The 26,912-nt window shown below is 40.7% G+C and overlaps 1 protein-coding gene across 1 annotated transcript; it reads left to right on the plus strand.

The window, feature by feature from the left end:
- The first annotated feature begins 2,501 nt into the window (after positions 1-2,501).
- On the plus strand, positions 2,502-23,651 carry TMEM47 (transmembrane protein 47). Its single transcript, XM_027638410.1, has 3 exons — positions 2,502-3,026; positions 16,365-16,505; positions 22,681-23,651. Exons 1-3 carry the CDS (start codon positions 2,801-2,803, stop codon positions 22,857-22,859), a joined length of 546 nt encoding a protein of 181 aa, XP_027494211.1. The 5' UTR covers positions 2,502-2,800; the 3' UTR covers positions 22,860-23,651.
- The last annotated feature ends 3,261 nt before the right edge of the window (positions 23,652-26,912 follow it).

Here is a 26,912-nt window from a genome sequence, read left to right on the forward strand (position 1 = left end):
TTCCAGCTCCCCGTGAAGCCCAGGCTGCCTTGCTAACCCTTGAACCCCCAGTGTCAGATGGTGCCTTAGGACTGAGCGGTCCTGCCATGTGGGCTGTTTTCCCTACACTCCTTGAGCACAATATCTTTGGGATGGGCAGACATCTCCCTGTTCTTTTTCACTCCCAGAGCGGGCTCTAGCACGCTTTCCCAGGTCCTTTGGGAACAGTTGGTGGCCAGAAGATGGAGGCTGGAGAATCACGGAGCATCCATTTGCTGGTACATTGTTCATTCAGTCACAGAAGCTGTAAATGGATGCAGCACACTCACTACAGATGAACTCTGGAGAATGTAAGATATAAACACATCTCTCCTGAGCATAGCACACAGCACTGCAGTGTGCACGTTGTGGTTACGCTTGTGTTTGGGGGGGCTGTATGCCAATCTTCTGCTTCTCACCGGGAAAAATGTTGAAGTCTTTGGAGGTTTTTTTTTTTTGTAGACAGTGAAAATGTCTATTTTTCAGACTACATACGACTGAACTTTAGCTGGAACTTTTAAACAAACAAACAAACAAAAAAAATCAACACGGGGTAGGTATCTGATAGAGGCAACTCCATCCCAAACTGCAAAGGTTTAAAAAAGTAAAACAAATTGAGCCTTTGTTGCCAGAAAGTACTGGCAACATTAACTATAGATGCCAGTGTTATTTCTGCATATATTATCACAAGTTTTCACATATTCAAGTAAACTGTTTACATTTTTATGAAATACTAGAACAGAACCTTGATTCTGCACTTCATGCAGTTTTGAAATAGGTGTCTTGAGCATGGCACACCTATGCTCTTTATCAATTTTTTAAAATCCTATCTCATTTTTCTTTAAATCATACTTGCAATGTTCTTCCAGTAATTAACATTTTACATTTGGGAGGCAATAGAAACACGACTCAAACAAAGAAATTGGCTAATGTATTAATGTCTGGTATAGACCTACTGAAGTAATATCAGACATTAAAAAACAATAATAATAATTAAAAAAAAAAAAAAAACCACAACAAAACAAACCCCAACAAACTCCACAAAACCTCAACCCCAAATTTCTATTTGCCTTTAAGTTCTAGTAGGAACAGGTCAAGGAAATGCATTTCTTATTCAGGATTAGTGACAGACTGGTGTTAGTTGATTCACAGATATCTATGACCAAAAGCCCAGCTTTTGCTAACATCACACATTCTGTTTATGTACTCCCAAACACCTACTATGGTATCAGGGTACTGAGCTTTGGTTCTTGTGCTTTTAACAGAGGAGGCACCTAAAGAGAAAAGGAGAAATTGTTGCAATATGTGCAAGTGTTCTCTAACATAACACCGCTGGGAAACCAGGACTAGACCTTGTACACTAACTCCTAAGAGCAGCTGTAAGAGCAAAGCCGTTTGTGCTCCGAGAAGTTTGCCATGTAAATAATACTCTTTCTTTCTGTTTCAGCCTTGAACTGTGATCGAGGTGGAACGAAACTTGGAAGAAAGTTGTGCAAACCATTAGGATTTAATCCCACACCTTTCGAAATTGATGTGAACATTCCTATGACTAGAAGAAAGAAAGATCAGGAGCTTAGAAAGAAAACAGAATTTTTGAGGGAAAAAAAATAAACCCAAACCCACAACCTAAATAATATTAATAGTGATACAGTAATTAGCACTTATGGAAAATATTTTTCCTGTTTCTTCACTAGATGATGGCTATTCTGGCTTGATTTTTCTCTTTCCACTTCATAGTTCTCCCTCAAATGTAAGTAGCACCATTCTCTTTAAAATCCGCAGGTTGAACCTCCCTCCTCTTCCTTTTTTAATAATCCTTAATAGACGTCATACTCTACCTTGGTGCCTATGTGTGTTTCTATCTTATGAGGAAGAGCTGCTTTAGACAGTGAATTATACTAGTACCTTGTTTAATAACTAACCTAAACATTTGCCCTTGACATTCTCAGCACCTCAGTGCTAATTAAGCAAAATAAACAGAGACTAAATGGAAAGTGGGTGAAGTACTTATCCTTGGCTCAAAGATTTAATTTGGGATCAGCAACGCTGCTGAGGGGAGAGAGAAGTGGGAATTGCAGGTAAGTTCGCACACGAATAATGAAACGCTGAATTTTTTTTTTTTTTTAAGCCTCCGCTAATAACTTGTGATTTAAAGGTCACTTCAGAAGAAGAATCAAGGTCAGGCACCGCTAATCCCGCATCCGAGGCAGCCTTTCCTTTCCCATAGTCTCTCGCCGCGGCGGCAAGAGGGGGCGGCGAGGCCGGGGCTGCCGAGCCCGGGACACCCCGAGGTCCCAGCGGGGACGGGGGAGGCCGCTCAGGGGCGGCGGGACTCCCGGCAAACCGAGTCGAGCGCTTCCCTGCGGCGGGGGAAAGTTCCCCAAAGTTGGCCCCGGCGGGGCGGAGCGGAGCCCGCAGCGCCCCCGCCCCGCTCCCGGCGCGGCCGCTCCCGCCCCTTCCCCGGCGGAGCCCGGGCCGGGCCGCCCCGGCAGGGGCGGGCAGGGGGAGGAGCGCGTCGGGCCGGGCCGGGGCGGGCGGCGCTGGAGGGACTGGGGGGAGCTGCTGCACCTGATACACTGGGGCGGGAGCGCAGGGAGGGAGGGAGCGGCGCTGCCCTGCCCGCCGCCTGCGAGAGCCTCTCCCCGCCGTTAGTCAGCGCTGGTCTCGCTACCTCTCCCTCCGCCCGCCCCTTCTGCGCGGAGCTGGGCTCTCGCTCCTGTTCCCCTCGGGGCCGGCGGCAGCGCGTCCACCTCCTCCTCCTCCTCGTTTCCCCTGGGCCCCCATGGCTTCGGCCGGCAGCGGCATGGAGGAGGTGCGCGTCTCGGTGCTAACCCCGCTGAAGCTGGTGGGGCTGGTGTGCATCTTTCTGGCGCTGTGCCTGGACCTGGGAGCGGTGCTGAGCCCCGCCTGGGTGACCGCGGACCACCAGTACTACCTGTCCCTCTGGGAGTCCTGCCGCAAGCCCGGCAACTTGGACAGCTGGCTCTGCGAGTCGACGCTGCACAGCGGTGAGATACGGCTGCCCTGGACCCCCTCGGGTACCCCCGGCCCCGCTCCGCTCCCCTCCGCCTTCGGCGCCCCGGCCGCGTGCTGTCCTCTCTCTGCGGCCCCTGCCCAGCCCTCCTTCGGTCCTTGCTGCCTTTCCCCCCTTCTCGGCCGCCTCCCGCTCCCCGGGCACTGAGAATTATTCCCCCTCCCGCTGCCCTGGCTGCCCCACCAGCATCTCCTAAGATGCCTCTCTTTCACCCTTGCCTCCTTCTGGACTGTATCGCAGCCCCTTCCCGGGATCAGACACCCCCCCTCCCCGGACGGGAGCAGTGCCCGAGGACCTGCCCCGCCACCCCCGCTGCCCCTGCTGGTTCCCCGCCTCGCCCGCTGCCGCCCTTGCTCCCCGCGCCGGGAAAAGTCACCGGCACCTTTGTGCTCCCGCCCTCCGCATCCCTCCCCTTCCCTTCTCGAGCCTTTTCGTCCGTCCCCATCCTCCTCCTCCTTCTCCCTGCCTGCCTGGTCCCGGCGCTTGCCCTCCCCAGGCTGCGCGACTCCGAGCCCGCATCTCGCCGGCCGCGGGCTGAGGCGGAGGCGGCGGCGGCGGTCCCTGCGAGCGGCGTGTGCTGGAGGGGGAGCGCCGCACTCGGCTCGTCCCTCTGCACGCGAGATGGCCCAGAGGGCAGGAGAGATGCGGGGCTGGCTTCTGTGAGCGAAAGGGATGAATGGTTCCGTATCTGACTCGATGTTGTCACAAAAGATCTCGAGTTTGGACTAGTTTTGATTATTTTTCCGTGTGGCGGCTTTCCTATACAGTGAGAAGCTTTTTGGGATCGAGTATCTTGTAATTCCCCTCCGCCCCCATCCCCTGAAGTCACTGGTCTTGGAAAGTTGGGGCTTCCTAAACCAAAACTGGTTGTTTGTCCAGAGTGGAGACGTCTGGGCTCTGACTCTCTCCATCAACCCGGGTTTGCTTGTGTGTGTCTTTCTCTAGCAGGTACTGATCTTCCCATCGTCTTTCATGCTCCTTTGCCTTCATGCCACACTCCCCGTTGTGATTTCTTGACGCTCATTCGCTCTTCACCGTTCTAGTTCTTTGATCATAGCTTGTTATTTTTTTCATGTCATTTCACTATTGCTTGGAGTACTTCAAAAACAGGTTGTGAATGATAAAAACAAGCTGCCTGTTGAATATTTTTCAGTAAATTCTTTTGTAGTATGGTAATTGTTTTGGTTTTCATGGGCGGTTTTATTTACTTTATGCCTGATAGCAACTTCTGGAGCCCCAGTAGAAACACTGACAAATGCAGCCAGCCTCCCCCCACGTCCTTTTCATCCCCATCCCTGTCCTCCACACACACACACTTGCCTCGCTAAATCATCCATTTGGATGGCTGTGCTCTCTGGTTGGGTAAATCGTGCAGGGACAAGATGTTTATCTTGGGAAGGAAGACAACGGACTGACTATATTCTAGATGTGTTCTGTTTTCCTCTCTCTTCTGACGTCTGTGTATAGGTCCTGGGAAATAACTGATTTCTGCTTGAGTAGGAATTGCAGAGGTTCCTTTACTACTGGGCTTTTTTTTTTTTTTTTTCTGTCGTGTGCAGTAATATTTGAGGGGTTTGAATGTTGTTTGGGATTTTGTTTTAAATCACGTAACATCAAAATGTATTGTAAAGAAATGTCGGTTTCAGTCAGTTACCAGGGCATCTACAAAAAGTTTGGAGTGCTTTCTTTTTCTCCCCTGGTATAAATGGAAATTTATGTAGGAATGTCAGCTTCTACGTGTCTCCTTAGCAACGTGAATCCTTTGCCCCTTCTCCCTGTCTCCTGAAATAGTATCCCCTTGATTGCAGAAAGACTTTTCAAATGGCTTGAATGAGAACCTGCTTCAAATCCCTCCACCCCACCCCCCCCGCCGACTCCGCACACACTTTATTGGGCTCCCCCCTCGATCAATCTCCCTGTCACGCATGCGTGTGTAGACACATACACACAAAAGTGGGACGTTAAGAAAAGCAGGACAGCTCATGGAAAAGCATAAAAGGACAGTAATCTCTCGTGTTCCTCTATTGGTTCACCTGTCTGTTTGTGGGAAGGTGGAAGATGAATGGGTGAGGACGGATAGGAATGAAACACAGTTTTGTTGGATGCTACGTGTTGAAAATCTGTCCTTTCCTGGTGCTTTCTGCTGTCGTGTGCACAGATTCTTGCCTGTCCAGTTTTATTCAAACTCCTTGAATGAGCTTTACCCATTTTTCTCAGATACTTTCCAGTCTAGTGGAGGCAGGTTTCACAAGCTACTGGTGAAAAAGTGAATGATTGTTTTACTTGAGGTGCCTGGAACAAGCCCTTTACTTTCCTCATGTTTGGCACACAATGCTGCATTCTGAGCAGACCTGAAATATGAGAAACTGCACCGTTCTCCCTTTGCCTTCTACTGGTGTGTTGCAATGCCATTAAAGTCAATAGGAGGACTCCCACTAAGTTCACCAAGTTGGATTGGGCTCACATTTGAGACCATTTTGTGTACTTGCCTTCATATTTTAGGTGCACTTTCCTCTTACACTGAGAATCTAGCAAGCAGTGTATTTTGGAGATAGTGGAGAGTTCCCACAGGGAAAAGCTCTTTTAGTTTGATACCGGTGCAGGCAGCTTTGCAGCTAGCTAGCTGTGAAAAGCAGTATTACACACAGGAAAAAAGGCATCTTCACCCATGGTTTTAAGAGATTTACTTCATCATCCCTTGAAGGAGAGCACCTCAAGTGGCATCATCAAGGGCAAGCTCCTGCTAGAAGCTGTTAAAGCATATTTGAGGTTTAATTAAAACCTTTTGTTGTAATTAGATGTAGGACCCCTGACTGCTGTCAAAAGGGCAACTTGGTAGTGGAGAGCAGAAGGAAATGTACAGAGCACAATTGCATTGGCTGTTATAGCCAGAAATAATCCCTCATTTTTCCGTGAGCATTGCTAGTGTTTGGAGTATGTATTCTCACACTCATTCTTTCACTGTTCCAATTGCTTTTTTTATAACTTGCAAGCAATTTTTTTTTTTTGTAAGTGCAGGAGCTAGAAAGGTATTCTTGCATAACCCTTGTCTTCCTCTTCCCTAGATGAAATTCTAAAATTCCCTCTATCAGCAGCATCAGGAGCTGAAAAGCTAGCAAAGTTGCCAATGTGGAAAGCTTTGTGATAAAATCTTGAGATCCAGAAATGCAGCTGTAAAGTTTCACCAGCTGTCTGGGCATAAAACTATTTTCTGTGATCAAAGCTTAACTTGGCTAATGCACAAGTTGTCTTTAGGTCAGCTCTATTTTAAACTCATGTGTCTTTAAACAATTTTTTTTTTTTTAGATCTTTTTTGAAATGCATTATATCTAATTCATGATGGTTCATTTACAGATTTATCAAGAGTTATGTTAGGAATATTTGTCTTTCACAGCATTAAAACTGAATGCATCCCATTTACAACTGCTTGGTGTGTCTCTACCTGTACAGGTACTCCTCTTCTTCCTGCAGAATTAATAACAGTAAATTTGAATTTGTGCAATAGACTACAGCCATTATAGCTCTTTAAATCAAAAATACACATATATGATGTGGAAGAAATAAATGGCTCCATAGAATCTGATCTGCAGGTAAAGATTGTGTATTTTGACTTCAATACATTTATATGCTGTTCATAGAAAACAGTGGCTCCTTTGCAGCATTTCAGTTTATTGTGAAAACAGCATATATAAAAATACATTTGAATGGTTTTGTACTGTATTCATTCTGGTGAATGTGGGGGTAAATGGCTTTGTTACTTTACAGCCTGTGTGTTTCCTTATGCAGCATTCAGTTTTCTTTAAGAATATTGTACTCTTTTAGAACTGTCCATGAGCATTTGAAAGACAAAACACTCTCAAGCAACAGGGTCTCTGAATGTGTTTAAACTTTGTGATGAACAAACCATGAAGGTAAGCTTAGCTTACAGCACAGTGCAGTAAACAACTTGAGTCTAGTTTTATGCTTGTAATTTTGTTCTAATTTGTTCTTAAAATAAAAATAGCATCAGAGGCTGTTCATTCAGTAGCACTTCAAGGGGCTTAACCTTAATTATACATTAGATCCAGATATCTGAATTGACATGCCTGAATAGTCTTGGATGGTATCTCCTTGTTTGGAATTTAAGGAGTTGTTCCAAGGGGAAATTGCTAGCTCAAAAGCAGCTTCCTCATTAGAAGATCTGGATCATTGCTCAGATTTGATGTTGACATATATTTGTAAAAAGCTCAGCAAGGCTGGTAGTTTGCTGTAAAATAACATAAGAAGAACTAATGTAATTTTACTAACCTGAAAAAAAGTGGCTCATACAATGTAAAGAGGAATGAATAAAACATGCCCTCTGGTTTTGAGGGCACCCCTCTAATAATCATCCCCAACACTGTATCTGAAGGTGGATGTAAAATAAAAGGCATGCTACTTCAAACTTAGGTTCTAAGACTGATTAAGCTGACCTAACTTTGAAGTTGAGTGTAACTTGGAGATTGGCCCTGCTTTTCGTGTGGAGCTTGACTAGATGACTTCCAGAGGTCCTTCCCAACCTAAATTATTCTGTGATTCTATGATGGCTGATACTCTGTTTATATCTGATTTCTACTTGGCTTCTTCAACTTGTGCAGAATGCCTTAAATTGGTTAACTACCCCTCACAGTAACCCTTGATAGAATATTTTAAGGTCTGCTCCCTCTTTTACAAATAGACCAGTTTTTTTAGCCTTAGATTTCCCAAGGCCATGCTCTGTGGGTGCAGCAGATCTGTCACTCCTCTTCAGCAGTCCGGACCTTTTAGTATGATGGAGCTTCCACTTCATCCACCCTTCTCCAACCAGCTGAGATGTGGTTAGAACACATCTATGTGTAATACATGAAGTTTGTATGAGTTTATCTGATCAGGTCAAGAGCACCAAACACCTTATCAGTGATAATACTCTTAAAATAAAAAAAAAAAAAAAAAAAGAGACTTGTAGCTATAATGGGTTATTGTTACTGCTGTTGTTCATTGCAGTTGTAAAATCAATAGTGATCCCACTGTGTCAAGATTTATTAAATAAGATGTTCCTTCTGTTAGGAATAATACAAGTAGTTTTAATATTTGATGAGATTTTTCTATTTAGAATTGCATAGAGTGATCTTACCTCTCTTACTAATTTGTGGCCCAAGCTGACCACATAAGATTAAAGGTAACAAACAGGAGGAGGGGTAAAGTCCATCCAGCTGTATTTCTTTGTGTTTCACTTATTCCAGTTCTGTAATATGAAGGCCATCATTTTGATGGGAAGTACTCCTGAAACTCTTTTAAATGCTAATTGTTTTTCTTAAGGAACAATGGAATGAGTTTTGAAAATTGCAGAGGATTGCCAGTTTGCTTGAAGAACACTGGTAACTGTGGAAAATAATTACATTCCTGTTCAGTTGCAAAGCACGCTACTTCAGATTGCTAAAAAGTAGTAGCTATACAGAAGAGGTCAGAAAAGCTGAGCTTTTCATGAGAAGCTTGTATAACACATCTCCCACACTCCTTTCCTAATGACATAATTCTAAGATTTCCAGGTTTATGTGAAGTCCTTGGAGTTGTGGGTGTGTGCAGTTGTTTGGGGGTTTTTTTTGATATTTTTATTGAATGAATGAATAGCCAATAATTAAAATGGCATAGTAGCAAGCTAATCTCAGAAGAATGCCATATATCCAGTGGAGGAAATGCCTAAGTACATGCTGTACTATTCTGTGAATGAATTATAGCTTACATGATTTTCTGTAATGCTGTGCTTGTCTTGAAGACCTTTGTTGGCAAAAGTGATATACAATGCATATTACCTTTTAAATGATAAAATAAAGCTCTATATAATGGCACCACTTAATTCTTTGGTTGAAGTTGTGCTGCGTTTTAAGGATTTTACTCCATGATTTTGGAAATAAAGGCAGGCCGCAGCTCAGAGCAGATGTACAACACACCCTACCCCTCTGCAAACTGTATATATTTTGTATAAATAAGGAATGCAAGCTTTACTCTTCGAGAGAGATGTGTGTCCGTGGGCAGATGAGCAAGCACCTGCTATGTTTCAAACTGCTCATACATCTGTAACCCCCCCGGGCACTAGACCATTTTGTTGTCTTGCAAAATCTGTTGCTTTTAAACAGCAGTAAAGTTGCTTACCATATCTTTATTGCTTTTGTTGTACAGTCCAATCTCCTGTAGAGAGGGGAGATAAAACTTGGGGCGGTGCTGAAGCACACAGAAAGTTTTGAGTCCTGCAGCCTCAGAGCCATGCGTCTGATGAACATGGCAGCTGAGATGGGGACATCAGACAGGTTAATGCAGTCTGTATTTTATGCAAAGCTGCTGCAGGGACTGTCCTGAGAAACGAACCATTTCTGCTTTGTGTGCTGCTCACTTCTCTGGGAAGCAGACTGTCCCCTGCACTCTCAGTGCCATCTTTGGGTGAATGGCACGGGAGACTCTGCTTTTCATTACAAAGTGACTGAGCGGAGTCTACATAGTGGCTGCCTAATTATTCCCCCAAACTATCAAGCATGCCCTTCCCAGGCTGAGGAGGGTAGTTGGCAGAGTACCTACTGCCTGGAGCATCCTGCTAGTAGCCTGTTATCTTGCCTGGAAAAGAGTCAGCCTCTTCCCCTCTCATCACAGTTATCTTGTTGTGGAGAAGAGGAAAGCCATAGGAGGAGCCCAAGCAAGAGGGATGCAGCTCTGTGGATGGCTCCTAAGGACTTTTTCCCTCAAAGGTGAGAGAGCCCCGAGTCTGGGCTGCCTTGCCGTAATGGTCAGTATTGTACCTCAGTGGAAAGGTGCATGAACAGCAACAGAATGCGGGAAGGGACCAGTTAAGTGAGAGGCACTCAGAAGCAAGACTCAAATTTGGGTTCCCTCACATCTGTTTGCTCATAGACCTCATAAGTCTCATGCTCGTCTTTTTCAGTCTTAGGTCTAGCAGACAGAAGAGAGTAGTTACAATCTACCCTAGCAGTTAAAAAATCCCTCTGGGAAATGGGAGCAGAGGTTTGAGTCCGAGCTGGAGCTGGGAAGCAAAGACCTTGCAGCTTCTGAGAAGCTCTCTAGCCCCTCCTATATGGCAGCCAAGGAGGTGTTTGCCTTTCCTCTTTCATTGGTTGGCTGCCATCATTATCCATTAGCATTCTGCATCTCTGTAAGACACAGGCATATCTGGGTCTGCCCCAGTTGGTGTTTTTTGGATGTCTCTGTGCTTGTTCTCTTTTTCCTTGACTGATTCTAAGTGACTCTCCACTTGGCATCAGGAACACTAAATCATCCTACAAGCATCTTGTACAGTAAATGGAAAATGTCTGATGCCTTATGTGGAGCCTCTGAATTATCCTTAGAAAGCACTTAGGGATTTTGGCACCCAGAATAAAATGCTTAAATTTCTCTTTGAGTGTTGTCAATGTCCTGGTGATTTAGAGCTATGGGAAAGTCTTCCCGTTAAGCCCATGGGTGTTGTGTGAGACTTGGGTTATTGAGGACTTTGTCCCATGTGTTATGTGTGGATGAAGACTGATTTCTTAGGGAATAGCATAAGTAAATTTCCTGTTGAAACAGCAGAAAATGACATGTCTTCAAAAAACTTATTTTTAACATATTTGTGACCTCACATAGCTATTTTATGTGTTCAAATTTATGGCTTTTAGAAGAAAACCTTGGTGTGAAGTGTTTGAGTTCTCTCTTAAGGAAATGATGCATTCAGCCACAGCTGGCTATTTCCCATAGCTCTGGCAATGCTTTTGAGTGTCTGAGTATCCACATGCACAAGTAATTTTCATTCTTTAGAAAAAAACCTTAATCTATAAAATAAAAAGACAAGGTAAAAGGGAGAGCATGTCCGTGCAGCAGCCAGCAGTAGTAAGCATAGTACACTAATCAACAACAAGCAGAAAATACTTGTGATTTTTGTACAAGGCTCCACTGTAGTAAGCTGTAGCTAGAGCAACTTATTGAGGATTTGTATGAATCTTGTCAGAAAGTGCTTCTCTCTGCAGTGTGCAGAAGTGTATGCTACAGAGTCTCAAAAGACTCTGCTTGCAGTGCTGGCTATACAAGAGCAGAGGAATACAGACCAAGTAACTTACGGACACTGGGCTTCCCAGCTTTAGCCAATATCCCTTTCATCCACGGCTGAATTCATCTGAGAATCTCCTTAAAAACCATAATTATGGCTCAGGTGAGGCTCCAAAGGATTGACTTCTCTGTGGAGTAATTTGATGTGAGAACTTATGGCCACTGAAAGTTCTTATTTTACCTCAGCATTTCCACCAAATTCACTGGAGCTTCCCCTTCCACTGAAGTTTATGCATCTGATTGTGCTGAAGAAAGAGAAAATCTTACTGGTTGTGCAGTGCACTTTTAGAAACTGGATTCTACCTTTATGGTTTTATGTAATCACTGCACTTTTTAAGCTTCTGTTGGCTATTTGATGGCTAAGTTTGAATATGAAGCAATTAGGAATATCTCTAGCCATCTTCTTTATCTAAGTTGATTGTTATGATATTGAGTGGGTTATATTTAATTTCTTACGTGTGGGTGCCTCAACTTTCTCTGCTTGACACATTCTTTCAAATTCATTATTCTTTATATTAAATGCTATATTACAATTTCTAAGCGTATTTATTGGCTGAGGGGAGGTATGTGAAAAGTAGAAGCTTTGCAATGAATCAGAAAAACTTCTGTGAATGTTGCATTTTGTTCCCTACCAAGGTTTTGCTTGATGCTAGAAGAAGGTCAGTCATTGCCTTCATCATGTAACAGCGGCATGTATTTTCTTACTTCAACCTCTATGAGAAGGAGACTTGGTGGAGAGCCACTGTATGAAAGAAAGGAATATTTGATTGTTTCGTAAGAAGTTAATTCAGCTCACATACACTGTCTGAAAGAGGCCTATACACCGATGTTTCACATATTCCACAGTATATTTCTATGCCCACCACTTCTTTTAGTGTAGAATACCATGCACATAAAATATTTAATTTTGGGGTACATTGCTGCAAACAGAACATCTGTGACAATGCTTGCTTTTTGCATTGCGCTTTCTCATGTTAAAGAAGGACCTAGTTATTAAAATAAAAATTTCAGAGCTTTGATGAGTTTTCTTCTCCTTTTATGGTTTTTTTCTGATTTTATCCTAGTACTGAAGTATTATTTTGTCCAAGAAATGGAGCAAATAGAGCTACTCTTAATTAAAAATTTCTGTGCAGCTTAAAGCCTTAGGTCATTTCTTTTGAGGGAAAGAAGGGAGGAGAATCACACATTTTAGTGTGCAGTTGACACTGGGCTTCTGTATCACTGCGAAACAGGCCGAGTTTCCAAAGAGCAAGGAGACCAAGCTGTCCTTACAAAAAGGCCCTGACTGATGTATGAGCAATTAGCCCCCAAAACCATGATGATATTGTTTCAGTTTTTGGAGCTTTTTGTTTTTAACTGAAGATGGTAATTTTAATGAACACTATACATGTTTTGGAAATATGTGTTAAGTACCTAGGTTCATATTTGTGTATATATATATATATATATATATATATATATATATTTACAAATATTGAAACCCACATCCCTAAACTAATAGGCAGATTTTTATAATTACAAATATGCAAACAGTGTCATCACTGTCAGAACTGCAGTATATATTTCTCATGGTTGTGATGCTTCTTAGGGATTTGCAGACCTAAAAATAGTATATATTAAGTGAGGCTTTTCTTAAGAAATCTCTGGAGTTACTTAACAACTGTCAAAAATGTTTTAATTCTAGTTGTTCAGATGGGATAGGTGGTATTATCAGTGTAATTCTTAAAATATTGCTAAAAAGATAGAACACTGAAAAAATCTGAAGTTATGCATTCTGTAGACTTTTCAGTCTGAACCAATAAAGCAACTTATTTGAGGCATGACTATGAGATTTTTTAAAAGTTTATTAACATTTGTGTGACTGAAATGTTACTAGTTCCTAATATTTTTCTGAGGTAGATGTGTAATGTAGAAAATCAGCAATGTACAGTGAAAAATACTGATGTGCACTCTTAAAGCGTAACCATGTTATGTTTTGAATACAGAAAACTAATAATTATCATCTCTCAGGTGCTATTTTGCTCATGTTCATGCATGTTTCTATCTCTGTGAGAACATGCAGTCTCACTGAACTGTTGAGGCTCCTGAACTGAGTATAGTGACTTATTTGCAAGACTGGTGCATGCCTAGAAGTGGTAGAAGCATATTTTGGATATTCTTAAAGTAGGCTTATGATGTTTATGTTCTATGTACCAGTAACACTATGTAACAGAGCAGTCTGCTGATCCCATTTTAATACTGTGTGTTATAAATCACTCTTGGGTAGTCTGAGGAACAGTAATGACTTTTATTGTAGAAAACTGTATTTGCTGTATGTGGTTATATTGTTGTAGCTATCTGACTTATAGGGTGTTCTGCCTTCAGAGGTAGTGATTCAATTTTCTTTGGATGTTTCTTTTATTTTGTGTAAAGTCCAATGGCCTGGATTTTTCGTCAAAAAAAATTAATTGCTGTCAAGTAGAAGACCCAGGCAGAAGAGTTTACTTCCTTGATCCAACATAGGCTTTATTTTGTCACCAGATCAAACGGCTTTCAGAGTTGGAAGTGAAGATATTTCCAAGGTGACAAAGAATTTTAAACATGTAGTTACCATGGTAGGCAGTATAGGAAAGTTTAGTCCTGTATTCTTTGTGCACTAGTGTCTGACCTTCACAATGTTCTTCAACCAAAGTCCCACTCACCTGCAGCTCAAGGCAAAGGCTGGTAGTGTTGTATGCTCCCCTGAAGGGAGGCTGGAGCTAAAATAAATAGGGAAGTTCAGGCACAACAGAACACAGCATTCACTACCTGATCCTCGGCTGGTAGCGTGAAACAGTAAAAGCCTCAGGTTTGTGCTACTGTCAGCATCACTGAGTAGGTTGCCTTACTCAAGATATTAATTTTGTTTATCCAAGTAATTTCTTTTTTAGTTAGCAGTGTAGGTGTCTTCCAACACTCATTTGTCCTTCTACCTCCCACATCAGTACTATAGTAAGGTACTTTGTTTATTTTTTAACCTTTATAAAATCCATATATGTCTATCTGTCCTGGAAGTCAAACTATATTTTAGCCCCATGCTTACATTATCTTTGCCTACGTTATTTTCAGTTGTTTGGTGATCTGGCCAATGTGGTTTTGGAAAGTAATAGGATACTCAACATTTTTTCCATTTAGCTGCTACTCCAGTGTTGCACACCTTCCCTTTGCATTACACTTTGGCATCTGATCAATGCAAAGATAACATTTAGGATTTTATTATTTGTAGTGGCTGTCAAAAATCTTAGTTTCTGAATTCTCCCATCTGGCACTTTGATTTATTTCAACAATTTTGTATGGCTTTTAACTTTGGTGCAATATGGATTTATGTGTCTAGTCTTCGTATCTGTGTAATTTTCTAGTGCAAGGATTTCTTTCATATTGTTCCAAAGTGGTCAATTCTGTTTATTTATTTCTGTATTTTATATCTGTAATGCACTCTGATATTGGAAGAATCCTTTCTAAATCATCAGTACACTAACCATTTGGTGTTTCTGAACAATCATGTCAGCATTAAAAACAGCTCTCCATAACATTTCTATCCAGTACTAAAATCATATTTTCATCCCAATAATAATAGTATAGCAGTGGGACACATAACAAACTGACATTAGAGATTTCATGCTGACAGTAGGAGAATGAGAGATTGTTCCCAGCCTTGGGTTTTAGTCCAGTAAAAAAAGAAGGAGTAAAATAGCTTGGAAGGTTGAGTACTTAATAATTAAAGTATTAGTAAACAACATACCTGGATTTCTGAAAAGAATGAAAATAAATGTGTGTACTTGCACAAACACACATTTAAAGTCACTTTCTTTCTAGCTCTTCTATTTACTCTCTTCTTTCAATCTCCTTCATCCTTTTTCATATAATATATGAAGGCTTTTTGGTGATAACTGCCAGCATTCCATTCCCAAACTCCACAACTTCACTGTCAGTATCTTCAGCAGATTAGACTAATCTTGAAACTGGATGCATTGCTTTTTAAAACAGTGCTTTTTACTCTTTTCCAAAAGAGAATGTGCATTTTTGTTGTCGTCGTTATTTTAGTAACCTTAAGATCTCTAAATTTATTTTGGAAATAATTAATCTTATTTTCTTTGAACTATATAATGCATTTGGACATTTTATCCTGAGTATCACATGGGTGCTAGTATTTTCAAAGTAATAAGATGCATAGGATCCACAGGTCCTTCTCCCACAAGCTGATTTTATGTCATCTTCCTTGAACTGGTAAATAGTAGTGATAAGTAGTAAGTAATGATCTGATTCTTTTCCTTGATGCCTGTTATTGGATAGAGGCAAGGTCTTAGATATTCTGCAAAAAAGAGACAGCACAAAGCCTGTGCCTTTCTAAAATCCCGCAGAAGCTCTTAAGTTATATCTTGGATGTTGTATAGACCCATCATGGTCATCAGTTTACAAATGGATTTTGGTTTATGTGATTTAAGACTGCAAGAATGTTGTTTATAACCGCATCCATTATGTATGAGAATAACCAAAAAATGCACTGGGCCAAATGCAGAAGTTGCTTTTGGGGGAAGAAGTGACACTTGAGGATAACTGACATTTTAAAATGGGCTTGAGATTTGACTGGGTCTGCAGCTAATGATTGTTACTGCCTTTATAAAGGCTTGACTTCCAGCTCTTTTTTAGTGTAGAATATTTTTTAAAAAATTCCTTTGAGCATCTCCTTCCTTTACCTCACTTTTATTATTCATATTAAGTGACCTTGGTGCTTTCCAAGTGACAGGTGTGTATGGTGAAGCTCCATGCATTTCTCTTGCTGTGTCATCCTAATCAGCTCGAGCAGAGGTTTGACTTTCACTCTCTTTTGTGACAAAGTTACAACAGACTGAAGGTCAGCTAACACACACTAGCTAATCCTTATCCAGCCTTGCTTTCTCATTCTAAATTGGATAAAAACCAGGGGACCAAATTATTCAGTTTTACTCAAGACAAAATCCCAGTGAGGCCAACTAAGCCTTGAGTGAGTGTGGGAGGTTGTGGCACTTTGCTTCTGAGTTACATCTGTTTTATAAAGGTGATTCACTAATGAGGGGAAAAGAAATTCAAGGCACAGCTGTTTATTTACCTGAGCCTTGATGCAGCCTCTGTGTTCCTCATATTTTGCTGTTTCTGTCAGGTCTGTGGGCTTGTTTTGCTGAAATTAATTTTTTTTTTCCTTTCTCTTTTTTTTTTTTTTTTCCCCTAGACTGGCAGATAGCTACTCTGGCTTTGCTGCTGGGTGGTGCTGCCATTATTCTCATAGCTTTCCTGGTTGGGTTGATCTCGATCTGCGTGGGCTCTCGGAGGCGGTTCTACAGACCGGTTGCAGTCATGCTCTTTGCTGCAGGTGAGCACTGGCACCACCAAAATGGTTTCATGAGAGCAGCTTCTCTTTTGTGAAGAAAACATGCCTTGTTCTGCATACTGATTCAGAGATGTTTGGTTTAATTCTGTGTTAACTCTGGTGAGATTTTGCAGGATATAGGTTCTCCAGAGCATAAATCACCTTTGCAGTTGCACTATTATTTAGTTCATAAACAATTATTTATTTGCATTGTATTGTATTGTGAATTTCATGCAGCGGGGGAAACTACAGAGGATAAATCTCAAAATACCCTTTTTAATCTGTGACTTTGTTCTGTTTGGTGTCCCCGTTTTTATTCTTCATGCAAAGCCACTTTTATCCTAATGTTTTTCCTTTTACAATTTTAAAATAGGCAAATTAATGCCCAAAGATGAACCCTGGAAGCTCTAAATAGGATTATCTTGCAAGGTGTTTATATATGCCCCTGTGCCATAAGGAATTAATTTCATAGTGTCATCTTGCTTACTTAGTGATTAATTTAACAAGCTGTCACAGTGTAGTCCCTGCTTGGTTTAAAAAACATGAAAATGGAACAGTTTATATAAACTATCACAAAATCTTAAGGGAGACCTGTGAATCTGAATTTTCTGTAAGACTGGTCCAGTGAGGTATAATTACAATATCAAATCATCTCCTTTTATACATTTTGGTGTTCTGGGGCTTCATCAGCAAGAATGTCTCAGATTCTCCTGAGATTCACCAAGCATGGTCTGCCTTCATCCTGTCACTCATATCTGCACTGGAGCCAGCAGCTTAAGCCCCTTCTGATAGCCCATAATGAAGAGGATGACAGAACCTAGTCTTGGGGATGTATTAAAAAAAGCCACTTACAAGGATATGAAAGGATAAGAGCACAGAACCTCAGGGTGTTTGGGATGAAGCAGAGCTCCGGGGAAGGCTCCTGCTGCCCCCTGGTGTTAACCTTACCTTGATGGAGCCGCTGAATCCTTCAAGATGCACTTCAGTGTGCTGAAGAGATATTTGTAGATTACGTTTCCTTTTCGGAAATGAAAGCAACCTTGGATTAGATTCCCTCGATGGAAGTGGTCTGACTCTGTTCTATGTGTCACATTGGTTTGGTTGAATGAGTAAAGTACTGGTACCATTGTTTTAAAATTTAGTGCTAATTCTGAGATTTTAAAGCATGCTGGGCAGTTAACCTTGAAGGAAATGGGATTATTCAGTTTCTGTAGTGGTTTCATATTTGGCTTTTGACTTTATTTCTCATAACATTGTGTAGTAACTTGGTAATTGTTCAGCCATACACTGCCTATCCTCCAACTTGCTCATTTGGTATGTAGTTAAGTTTGTACTAAGAAAAAGAAACAACTTTCCCTAAAAAAAGATTTCCCCAAATTCTACTGTTTGTCTTAAAGTTTAATCTGTTCTCCTCTGCATAAAATTAGTTCTAGTCTTTACTACAAAAGGTTGGTGGTAGGGGGGGTTTAGTGGTTAGTTCCATCTAAGAGGAAAATGTATTGGTCGTTTAGCCCAAATATTCTATATGACTCTGGTTAGGAGTCTACCAACTGCCTCTGGAAAAATGACATAGTATGAATTGCCCAGAGACATTGAATGATCTGTGTGGGTGTCAGGTAGAAAATGTCTCTGAGTGGAAGAAAGGACAAAATGGAAAAGTGTGCTTTAGAGTCCAAACAGTTGGCTCTGGGATATTTTTTTCGTTCAAGGTTTGATTTTTTTTTTCCCCTCAGTTTCAGATTTCAGTTAGCAACTCTGTAGGTGAGGGAGAAGGTTGACTGACTAGAACTGGAAGAGATGAGAAAGCAAATGGACAAAAAAGAATTCAACCTAGACACTGAGGAATAAGCCAGCAAGTAATGAACAGTTGTGAATGCATTTTCACAGAACTGGCAGTATGTATTTTAATGGTGTGTGGAACAGGAACACCTCAGGTATTGAAAAAATGTGGCATACACAGAGAGACAGTTGCAGGACGTTCTGGAGCCACCTTGGCTCAGACAGCTCTTTGGTCTAGTAGAAGTCACTAGCTTATGTACTTGCTGGGATATCTTAGTGCTCATGAACCAGACTGGCTCTGAAAACTGCATCCTCAAAGCACCATCTCACAAACATGTCAGTATAGGAGTTTCATGACCAGATAACTAAGCGCTAACCAAGTCTTAATTTTGGGTCAGAAAGAGAAAGTCTACCTGTTGCAAGTCCATAACAGAAAAAAAAAAGTTTGCCTTCTGTCGCTTAACAAATGTAGCAGTGTTTGGGAGAATAACCTGTTGAGGTTAGTAAGCTTTTAACACATTTCACAAGATGGTTTTATGTGCAAGCTAGGGAAACAGTGGCTAAGGGAAAGTATTACAGGTGACAGAGTAATAAAAAATGGTGGCAGATAATATTTGGAGAATATTTAGAGGATATAGTTTTTAATTCTGACAGAGAGTCACAGCACAGTCCAGCTGGATTGAATCCTGAGTTCTGTGGTATTACCTATTGTCATAATGATGTGGAAGATAGAATAAAAGTTTATTTTTTCAAATTTTACAGTGAAGCTAGAAAAAGTTGCAGATACATTTGAAGACAGAATTTGATTTTGAGAAGTTGATCAAATGGTCTGAAAGAGCAGGACTGACTTAAGTAGGATATAGTGCAAGTTGCTACAGGGCAGCAAAAAGAGTCATAGTATCAAAGAACACTATTATGAAAAATACTCTGTAGGTCATGTAGTCCAATCTCCTTGTTGAGGTACAACAGTCACTAACAGCGACAGAATTGTCTGGACCAGTTTTGAAAAAATTCAAGCATGAAGATTCCACAGCCTTTCCAAGCATGTTCTCCTTGGCCAATACTATCCTCCTTATGAGTTTTTTTTTTTTTTTTGACTGATGTCCATCCAGAATCTCTGAAACAGATTTGTGTCCATTTTCATTATTGCCAGGTTGCCTGATACTAAAGAAGACAGATTTTTTTCTGTCACTGTTGCAGCTACATTTTCTGGTAATCTTTGAAAGTGCAACACCTATTAGTTATTAAAGAATTAAATTTCACATTTACTCATGTGAAATTATCAGGAGGAATGGGAGGAATGGTGTAGAGAACAGAAGTACAGAACTTACTAGCCAGAACCACCACTTTCATAATTACAGATCAATTAGAAAACCGCACCGTAAGAGTGTGTGTGTGGGGGGGGATTGATATCAAAAGTGTTATAGTCAAGCATTTGAACAAGGAAAAAAAAGATGACTGAAATTATATTTTCCTAGTTTTAAAGCATTTGTTATGACTTCTGCATGTTTAGTGCAGTGAGAACATATAATTGCTTATATTTCATGTAAATGGAATAAAACTAATATTCCTGTTCCCATATTGCAAGCATCATAGTGCTAGTCATAAAAATGGGTCTACATTTGAAGTGAACAATCCAGTTTGAGATGATTAACCTTTCTCGAATAGCATTTGAGTAGCAGATTTTTTAAGATTTCCTTTGCAGCCCATTGTTTCTACGGAAAAAGGCTAGTGCTTCTGAAGAGAGTTGGTACATGCTTCCCTAAAGCAGGCCAACATAACATGGGGTTCCTTTAAATTCGTTAGAAGCAGGTCAGTAGTTGCAGGCGTGGGTTTCAACATCTTTTTGGGTCATACTGGTCATTTCTCATAACTTCACTACCTCTTGTTTCTCGCTTACACAGCTCCCTTCCTCCTCTACAGGGAAAAACAATGACAGAAGGCAAAATTAGTGCAAAGTGATGACAGTGCTCTGTAGTGTGGCTGTTCCCACCAGCCAATTGCTGCCAGCACTTCCTTTGAGTTTTTCAGTGGTGTAGCTGGACCAGTAGTAGCAAAAGCAGGAACTATAAAAATGTCAAAAACCCCTTTTGTGAGTGTTGCTGCTTTAGCAGCATGTTCCTCTCTTCCAAGAGAATCACTTTTTTGTTGTGTTTTGACTAGTCCAATCTGTAGATTGAAGTTAAGCATACTTCATATGTTACACTGGGGAAGGTGGAGAGTTGCCTTGGTTTGCACTTAACACAGACACAGACGGAGCAGTTTCTGTATTGACTCAGCAGAGATGCTGCATCCCAGTTCAGGAAGTCACTAAAAAAAGTTGTTTGTTTCCATACATCTTTGGAAATCCTTTTTTGACTTTGAATGGTCTTAAAGATGTGTTGAAAGCTGAGCATATGTTGAGGTGCTTTTGGGTATAGTGATACTGTCATTATACAGAATTGGAATGCATAATCTTTTCATACGAGTAGGTGCTTTCTCTAGTGTATCCTGCCAAAGTTTCTCCAGTGTTGCGCAGTATTTTGTTAGCTGACAGACAAAAAAAAATATATTAAAATGGAATAACATAAAGTAACACTTCAATAACTGTAGAATTAAAAAAAAATCCTGTGGCTTTTGGTATGCCCATCAGAAAATCCACTAAGCAAACATTATTCAGGTTGTCAGTCTCGAGTAAGAGTCCAAAGATTAGTCTGTAGGCTGAGGCAGGGAGAGCTGGAATTTCCAATGAGTGTTTTATAAAGTGTTATAGAGGGTCTAATGAACATGGGAGATCATCTCCCCATACGAGTCCTGTCCACAGGACAGGTGAGCTTCAGTCTCCAGGGCTAATGAAAGGGACCAGTTTGACAACACTGAAGATGCATGTGGGAGTGAGAAGGCAAATGAGAGATTTTGAGTGTGCAAGGTGTTCAAGGAGTGGGAGAATATAATAACTGCTTTTTTATTTTCCTGTAATTTCTCAGTGTAATTTCAGAATAGCTTCTGTGGTCCAAAGTAGTCTTCCTCCCTTTTATCCACTGGCATTTTATATTGATACTGGCTTTGTAACACTTCTCAAATTGCATCTGTTCCTCTTACAACACCTAATAAACTGTAAAAAATGATCCAGGAAATGTTAAAGAAAGTAGTCATTATGAACTTTGTCATCAGAGTATGTGTCAGGCCTGCAAATACTTTAAGCACATGCTTAGTTGTGTGTGTATTCCCGGCCTGGCTGTAGACAGGGCCTGGGGTGTTTTACAGGGATGGTTGTATGCTGAAGTCTTTAAAATTGCGACTGTTAAATGATGGAAGGGAGCACTGCAATGGGACATATCATGTATTTGAGGGGTAAAAGGGATGATTCCTGTGATGTTTGATCTTTTGTGGGTGGCAGAACAAGAGGCCTGAAGAATCACTACATCATACAGCTTGTTCTTGTCTTCAGAACAAGTGTGACTTTCACCTGCTCACCTTGTAAACTGTTGTCCCAACTCACTGTTAACAGTGAGTCTGAATTTAAAAGAGAATGGATGCCCATGAAAATGAGATAATCTTGTGAAAATCGAGGTTCTTCATCTTTGTATTTTCAAGTTACTGTATATGGTTTTTTTTAATGTAGCACAATAATTAACAGCTTTGCTGAATTCCCCTGAAAACGTGTGGATTGGCCTGCAGCAGATCTGGCCTCTGAGACAGTGCTGTAGGAAGTAATGATTTTGAAGGGTTTTTATTGCCTTGGATTTTATCTATTTTATTAGCTTTTTTTCATCACAAAACATTTCTGACCCACCCCCTAAATCTGTAAGATAAGGCAGTGTTTTGCCAGTTTGAAGTTTTGTGACTGATCAAACTTTATAGATTCCTTGGTATTCTGTGTGACAACGTCCTTAATTCTGATTATACTATACAGTAATGCATATGAAATATGTAATTCAGTGAATGTCTACTGAGCATAAATATGTATCACCTACTACAGTGAATTATTTCTAGGCTAAGTAAATTATTTGATTCTCAGCTATATTTCTTAATATTCGTTTATTCTTGTGTCTCGTTTTGACTTATTTATAATGGCAATAGAACAAGTTTTGCTATTATGGAAAGAATAATGACTGCAAACTAAAACAGAGAGACAGAAAGGAATACAGAAAATATTCCTTTTGCTGTTTATTTTGTGGACATTTGAAGGATTGTCATTATACCATAGCAGTAACATTTGTTCATCAACGAGGGAATATGGAAGAGCTGCTGTGTTGCCTGTGAGTGAAAGGAAGGTAATTCAAAAAGAACAGTACTTCCAAGCTAAAAACTCCCCAGGAGCATTTTATATGTAAATTTCAGATATGTGATGTTTTCCTTGTTTTAGGGAAACAAATTAAATCTTCTTTTGACATTTGTATTATTTTTTCTCTTCCAGTTGTTCTCCAGGTCTGCAGCTTAGTCCTTTACCCGATCAAGTTCATCGAAACGGTCAGCTTGAAAATATACCATGAGTTCAACTGGGGCTATGGCCTGGCATGGGGTGCAACTATATTTTCATTTGGGGGTGCCATTCTTTATTGCCTGAACCCTAAGAACTATGAAGACTATTACTAGAATCATTTAATGAGAAGAAAAGTAAAAAAAAAAAAAAAAAAAAAGGATTACCCCATCTTTTCTAGCTCACAGTTTTTTTAGAACACTCGTGGAGCACCAAACAGTCTGCTCTGTTGATAAAATAACCTTTGCCTTTTGGGTGTGAACACTGTAACCAGCTTTTACAACCATTTAAAAGAACTGCAAACACTAGGATTACTGATCTTACACAGGCAGATGCTGCGAGCTGCTGATACGTAAGCTTCATTTTTCCTGACAACGAGCAAAAGGATCTACGTGACACAGCGATCGTTGTGAGAAAACTAGTTGGAATGAGAATGCAATGCCAGCATCTGCCATTGCCTTCAGGGGAGCAGCTGGTATAGGCTCCATTTAGAAGTTTCCCTGTATCATAGAGGATTCAGAGGTCTGATAAGCAGGCAGTGGCATCTTGTACAATAGGCTGTGTTGGCCCCTTGTTACTTGCTCAAAAACACTCTTAAGAAATTAGTTTGCAAGTGACTGTGTTGAGGGAAGTGAATGTAACTGGTTAATGACTTGTCTAATATCTGCATTCAACAGTCTTCTGGGAGAATAATAAAAAAAAAAGGAAAACCCAAACAAGCCACCAACCCGCACAGGATTTCATGAATTCGACATCACCGTGCCAGCTGTAGCAGATTGTTGAAGGAAGTCCAAACCAGACTTCTGACTGTGTAGTTGGAAGTTGTCTCAGCTCTTGAGTATTTTGCTGGAAGGGTGGAGGTAAGGGGGAGTAGGAAAACACCTGGTCTGTCCCTCAGGCATCTGAAAGGTATGAATGAATTGCAGTTGCCGTAAGCAGCCATTTAACTTCCAAACATTGTCATGAAAAGAATGCATATGGAACAAGTTCAGTTATATTTTTGAAAGGTATTTGTTAGTATAAATGAATATATATAATGCAGATATTTATGCAGAGGGAGAGAGACAATTTGTCTTAAAATTATAATATGAACTGTGATGCAGTGGTTAAAATACTAACGTTGTACACATTCTTGAAAGTCTTGGATTGGTACCCCCAATTTTGGTTGGTGTTACAAAATAAACATAAAATGGTTTGTCTTCTGTATATGCCCTTGTACAGACTCTGTGTTATGGGAAATGCTTAAAAGTTCACATCAAGTTAAGGTAGAACTGGAAAAAAACCTACTTGCTATTCCATGTGTAATTTAATACTTACTAAAAATTCTTTTCTAAGCCTGTTGCAAATTAAAAAACTGCCATTTTTTAAAAGTCTAGTTAGGTTCTGAATGTCTCTGATCATCAAGAATACAGCCGAGAATCCATCATGTCCATATGAAAACATTAGCACTTCAGGAGGTAATCTCTTGTTTTTAAAAGCTGAATTTATAATGGACTGTCTGATGATTATGTACATCCGATTATTCCTTGCTTAGTATGTTTCCCACTTAAAACATCCAGAGACTGTACTCATGAAATGAAATGGAAGATAAAGTTGGGAGAACTTTCACATATATTTAATCTGCATCACTTTTATTTTTGTTTACAATTTGCTTATTTGGATATTTTCAATTAATTATGAGCATATTTTTATACAATTGTAATCTTCAGAAATAACTATTTTTTTTAATGGAGAAAATTAAAATATATTCTATGTGGACCTCTGCACAAGCAGATATGCTGGGGCTGCACATCCACCTCTGCACAAATGGTTTTGCTGGTTCCATGGAAAAGACTCCTGGATTCCTGGATGTTAAGATCGCATCAATAGTGTTCGTGCTGTGCCACCATTCACAGGGCGCTGAGGTTCTGCAGTGACTGTGGGACCACAGGGCTGCCTTTAGGAGGTGTTGTGTGAGTATTGCTGATGTATGAAGGTTTATAAAACTCTGGGGCTCTCTGGAGTTCGGTCTTTTACTACTGTGGCAGCATATTCCATATCGGCAGTCTTTGCAGGACCAGTGGTGATTAATTAGATTAGATGGAGCAAAATGATAGCTTGACATGGAAGGGATTGTGTGGCAATGCCTGGAGAACAAAAAGGATGGGAGGAAAAATTATGTCCAGTTGTTTCACAGGCACCAGAGAGCATTTGTAACTCTGCTTTTTTTCCTGAGACTGACTTAAGGCAGATATTCAGTATGTAGTTAACTCTGTATCTTTCTGAACAGCTGTGTAGTTCTGCTTTTATTTAGCAGCATGGAGAACATTGTAGTTTGGCATGGGAATTAGGTTAGCGTAGAGAAGCCCACTGAGAGAAGACGTCTGTACCTTTCTAAGAGGTTGGTGTTTTGGTGCTGATAGTGAGTGGCACTTGGTCTGTGCTGACAAGAAGGTACAATGCTGAACCCATATCTTTTCCACTAATTTATCAAATTATTTTTCTGTATGTAGAGTTTGAGTGAAAGCAACTGTCAGGCCTAAGGCAAATGCAAATGAACGGCATGTGCTCTGCAAGTCACCAGCTGTTAATGTGAAAGGTGTTCAGGCAAAACAATTAATGCCTAAAGACAAAGTTCTTTATTCTTATTTGAGTCAGAAGTTTGATTTTCAGTTTCAACATGTGCTTTTCCTCTTGAAGATGATGCAATCTGTCAGGACACACCTCTCAGACTCCTCAGGCCCTTTGTGTTTGGGCATCTAGTAAGTAGACAGGCTTTAAAGTTCTTTAAAGGCAACATCCACATTGCTTCCCAAACCCTTGCTCATTATGGGGGAGTTCTTCCTGCTTCACTGCTGCTGTCCTCAGAAGGATGTAGCCCATCTGAGGAATCAGCTTCATCAAAGGAAAAATTTTTATTTCTTTTTTTTTTTTCCCCTGTACTCACCGTTGGTGAGGCGACACCTGGAGTACTGTGTCCAGTTCTGGGTCCCTCAGTTCAGGAAGGACATTGAGGTCTTGGAGCAGGTCCAGAGGAGGGCAGCTAGGCTGGTGAAGGGACTCAAGCACAAGTCCTATGAGGAGAGGCTGAGGGAGCTGGGGCTGTTCAACCTGGAGAAGAGGAGGCTCAGGGGAGACCTCATCACTCTCTACAACTACCTGAAAGGAGGTTGTAGCCAGGTGGGGGTTGGTCTCTTTTTCCCAGGCAACTGTCAGCAAGATAAGAGGGCATGGTCTCAAGTTGTGCCAGGGGAGGTTTAGGTTAGATACTAGAAAGAATTTCTTTACAGAGGGGGTGATCAGACATTGGAATGGGCTGCCCAGGGAAGTGGTGGATTCTCCATCCCTGGAGATTTTTAAAAAGAGACTGGATGTGGCACTTAGTGCCATGGTCTAGTAACCACAGCAGTGTTGGATCAAGGGTTGGACTTGATGATCTCAGAGGTCCCTTCCAACCCAGCTGATTCTATGATCTATGATTCTATGACATAAGTACCTACCTTTAGCTTAGGTTGCTGCTGCAGTGTCTTTATTTCCCCTTTACCATTGCAAATTTCGCCAAGCATTCTGTTTCTCAGCACTGAACTAAAAGCAAATACAACTTTATGCTGATTTTTTTTTTAGCCACAAAAATGATGCATATCTGTGTCTTGAGTGTACGTATGACAAATTAATAATTTTGTATGTTGTGCTTGTGTCATGTCACCATTATTTCAGTTGTTGGACTTGATCTCACTGGCAAAATGATTCTCTCCCACAACAAATCCATTTTTTTTCTTCCAAATATATATGAATAAATATATATATAGCAAACTTGCAAGCAGGGCTAGTTATTTGTATTTTTTAAGCTTAAAGTATACCGTCCGGTGCTGACAAATACCTGGCACCTCTTCTGGATTTCTTGCACAACTTCATTTAGCTTTTGTAAATTTTAAAAACAAATATAGAGAGACCTATGTGTTTGAAATATAAATGATATATATGGATTAGCATGTAACTGTATATTATTAAACATGCAATGAACTGACTGGCAAGTGAAGTCTAATCTTATGGCTAGCAATGTAATTTATTCAGACTGTATTTTTGTACAGCGCAGTGCACACTAACCTGTTGCCTCTGTGTCCTCTATAATGCCTAAAACTGTGCCTAGAAATGTCATTTATGTCTTTCAAGGAAAAAGAAAATTACTA

The sequence above is a fragment of the Corapipo altera genome, unplaced genomic scaffold (genome assembly GCF_003945725.1).
Source record: "Corapipo altera isolate COAL_440 unplaced genomic scaffold, ASM394572v1 0, whole genome shotgun sequence".
In the NCBI taxonomy this organism is placed as follows: Eukaryota; Metazoa; Chordata; class Aves; order Passeriformes; family Pipridae; genus Corapipo; species Corapipo altera.

Excerpts from the sequence above, each read along its gene's own strand:
- TMEM47 (XM_027638410.1), top strand. The coding sequence starts at position 2,801 with ATGGCTTCGGCCGGCAGCGGCATGGAGGAGGTGCGCGTCTCGGTGCTA. Across the intron at positions 3,027-16,364 it reads CGAGTCGACGCTGCACAGCG|ACTGGCAGATAGCTACTCTG; the intron begins GTGAGATACGGC and ends TTTTTCCCCTAG. Across the intron at positions 16,506-22,680 it reads AGTCATGCTCTTTGCTGCAG|TTGTTCTCCAGGTCTGCAGC; the intron begins GTGAGCACTGGC and ends TTTCTCTTCCAG.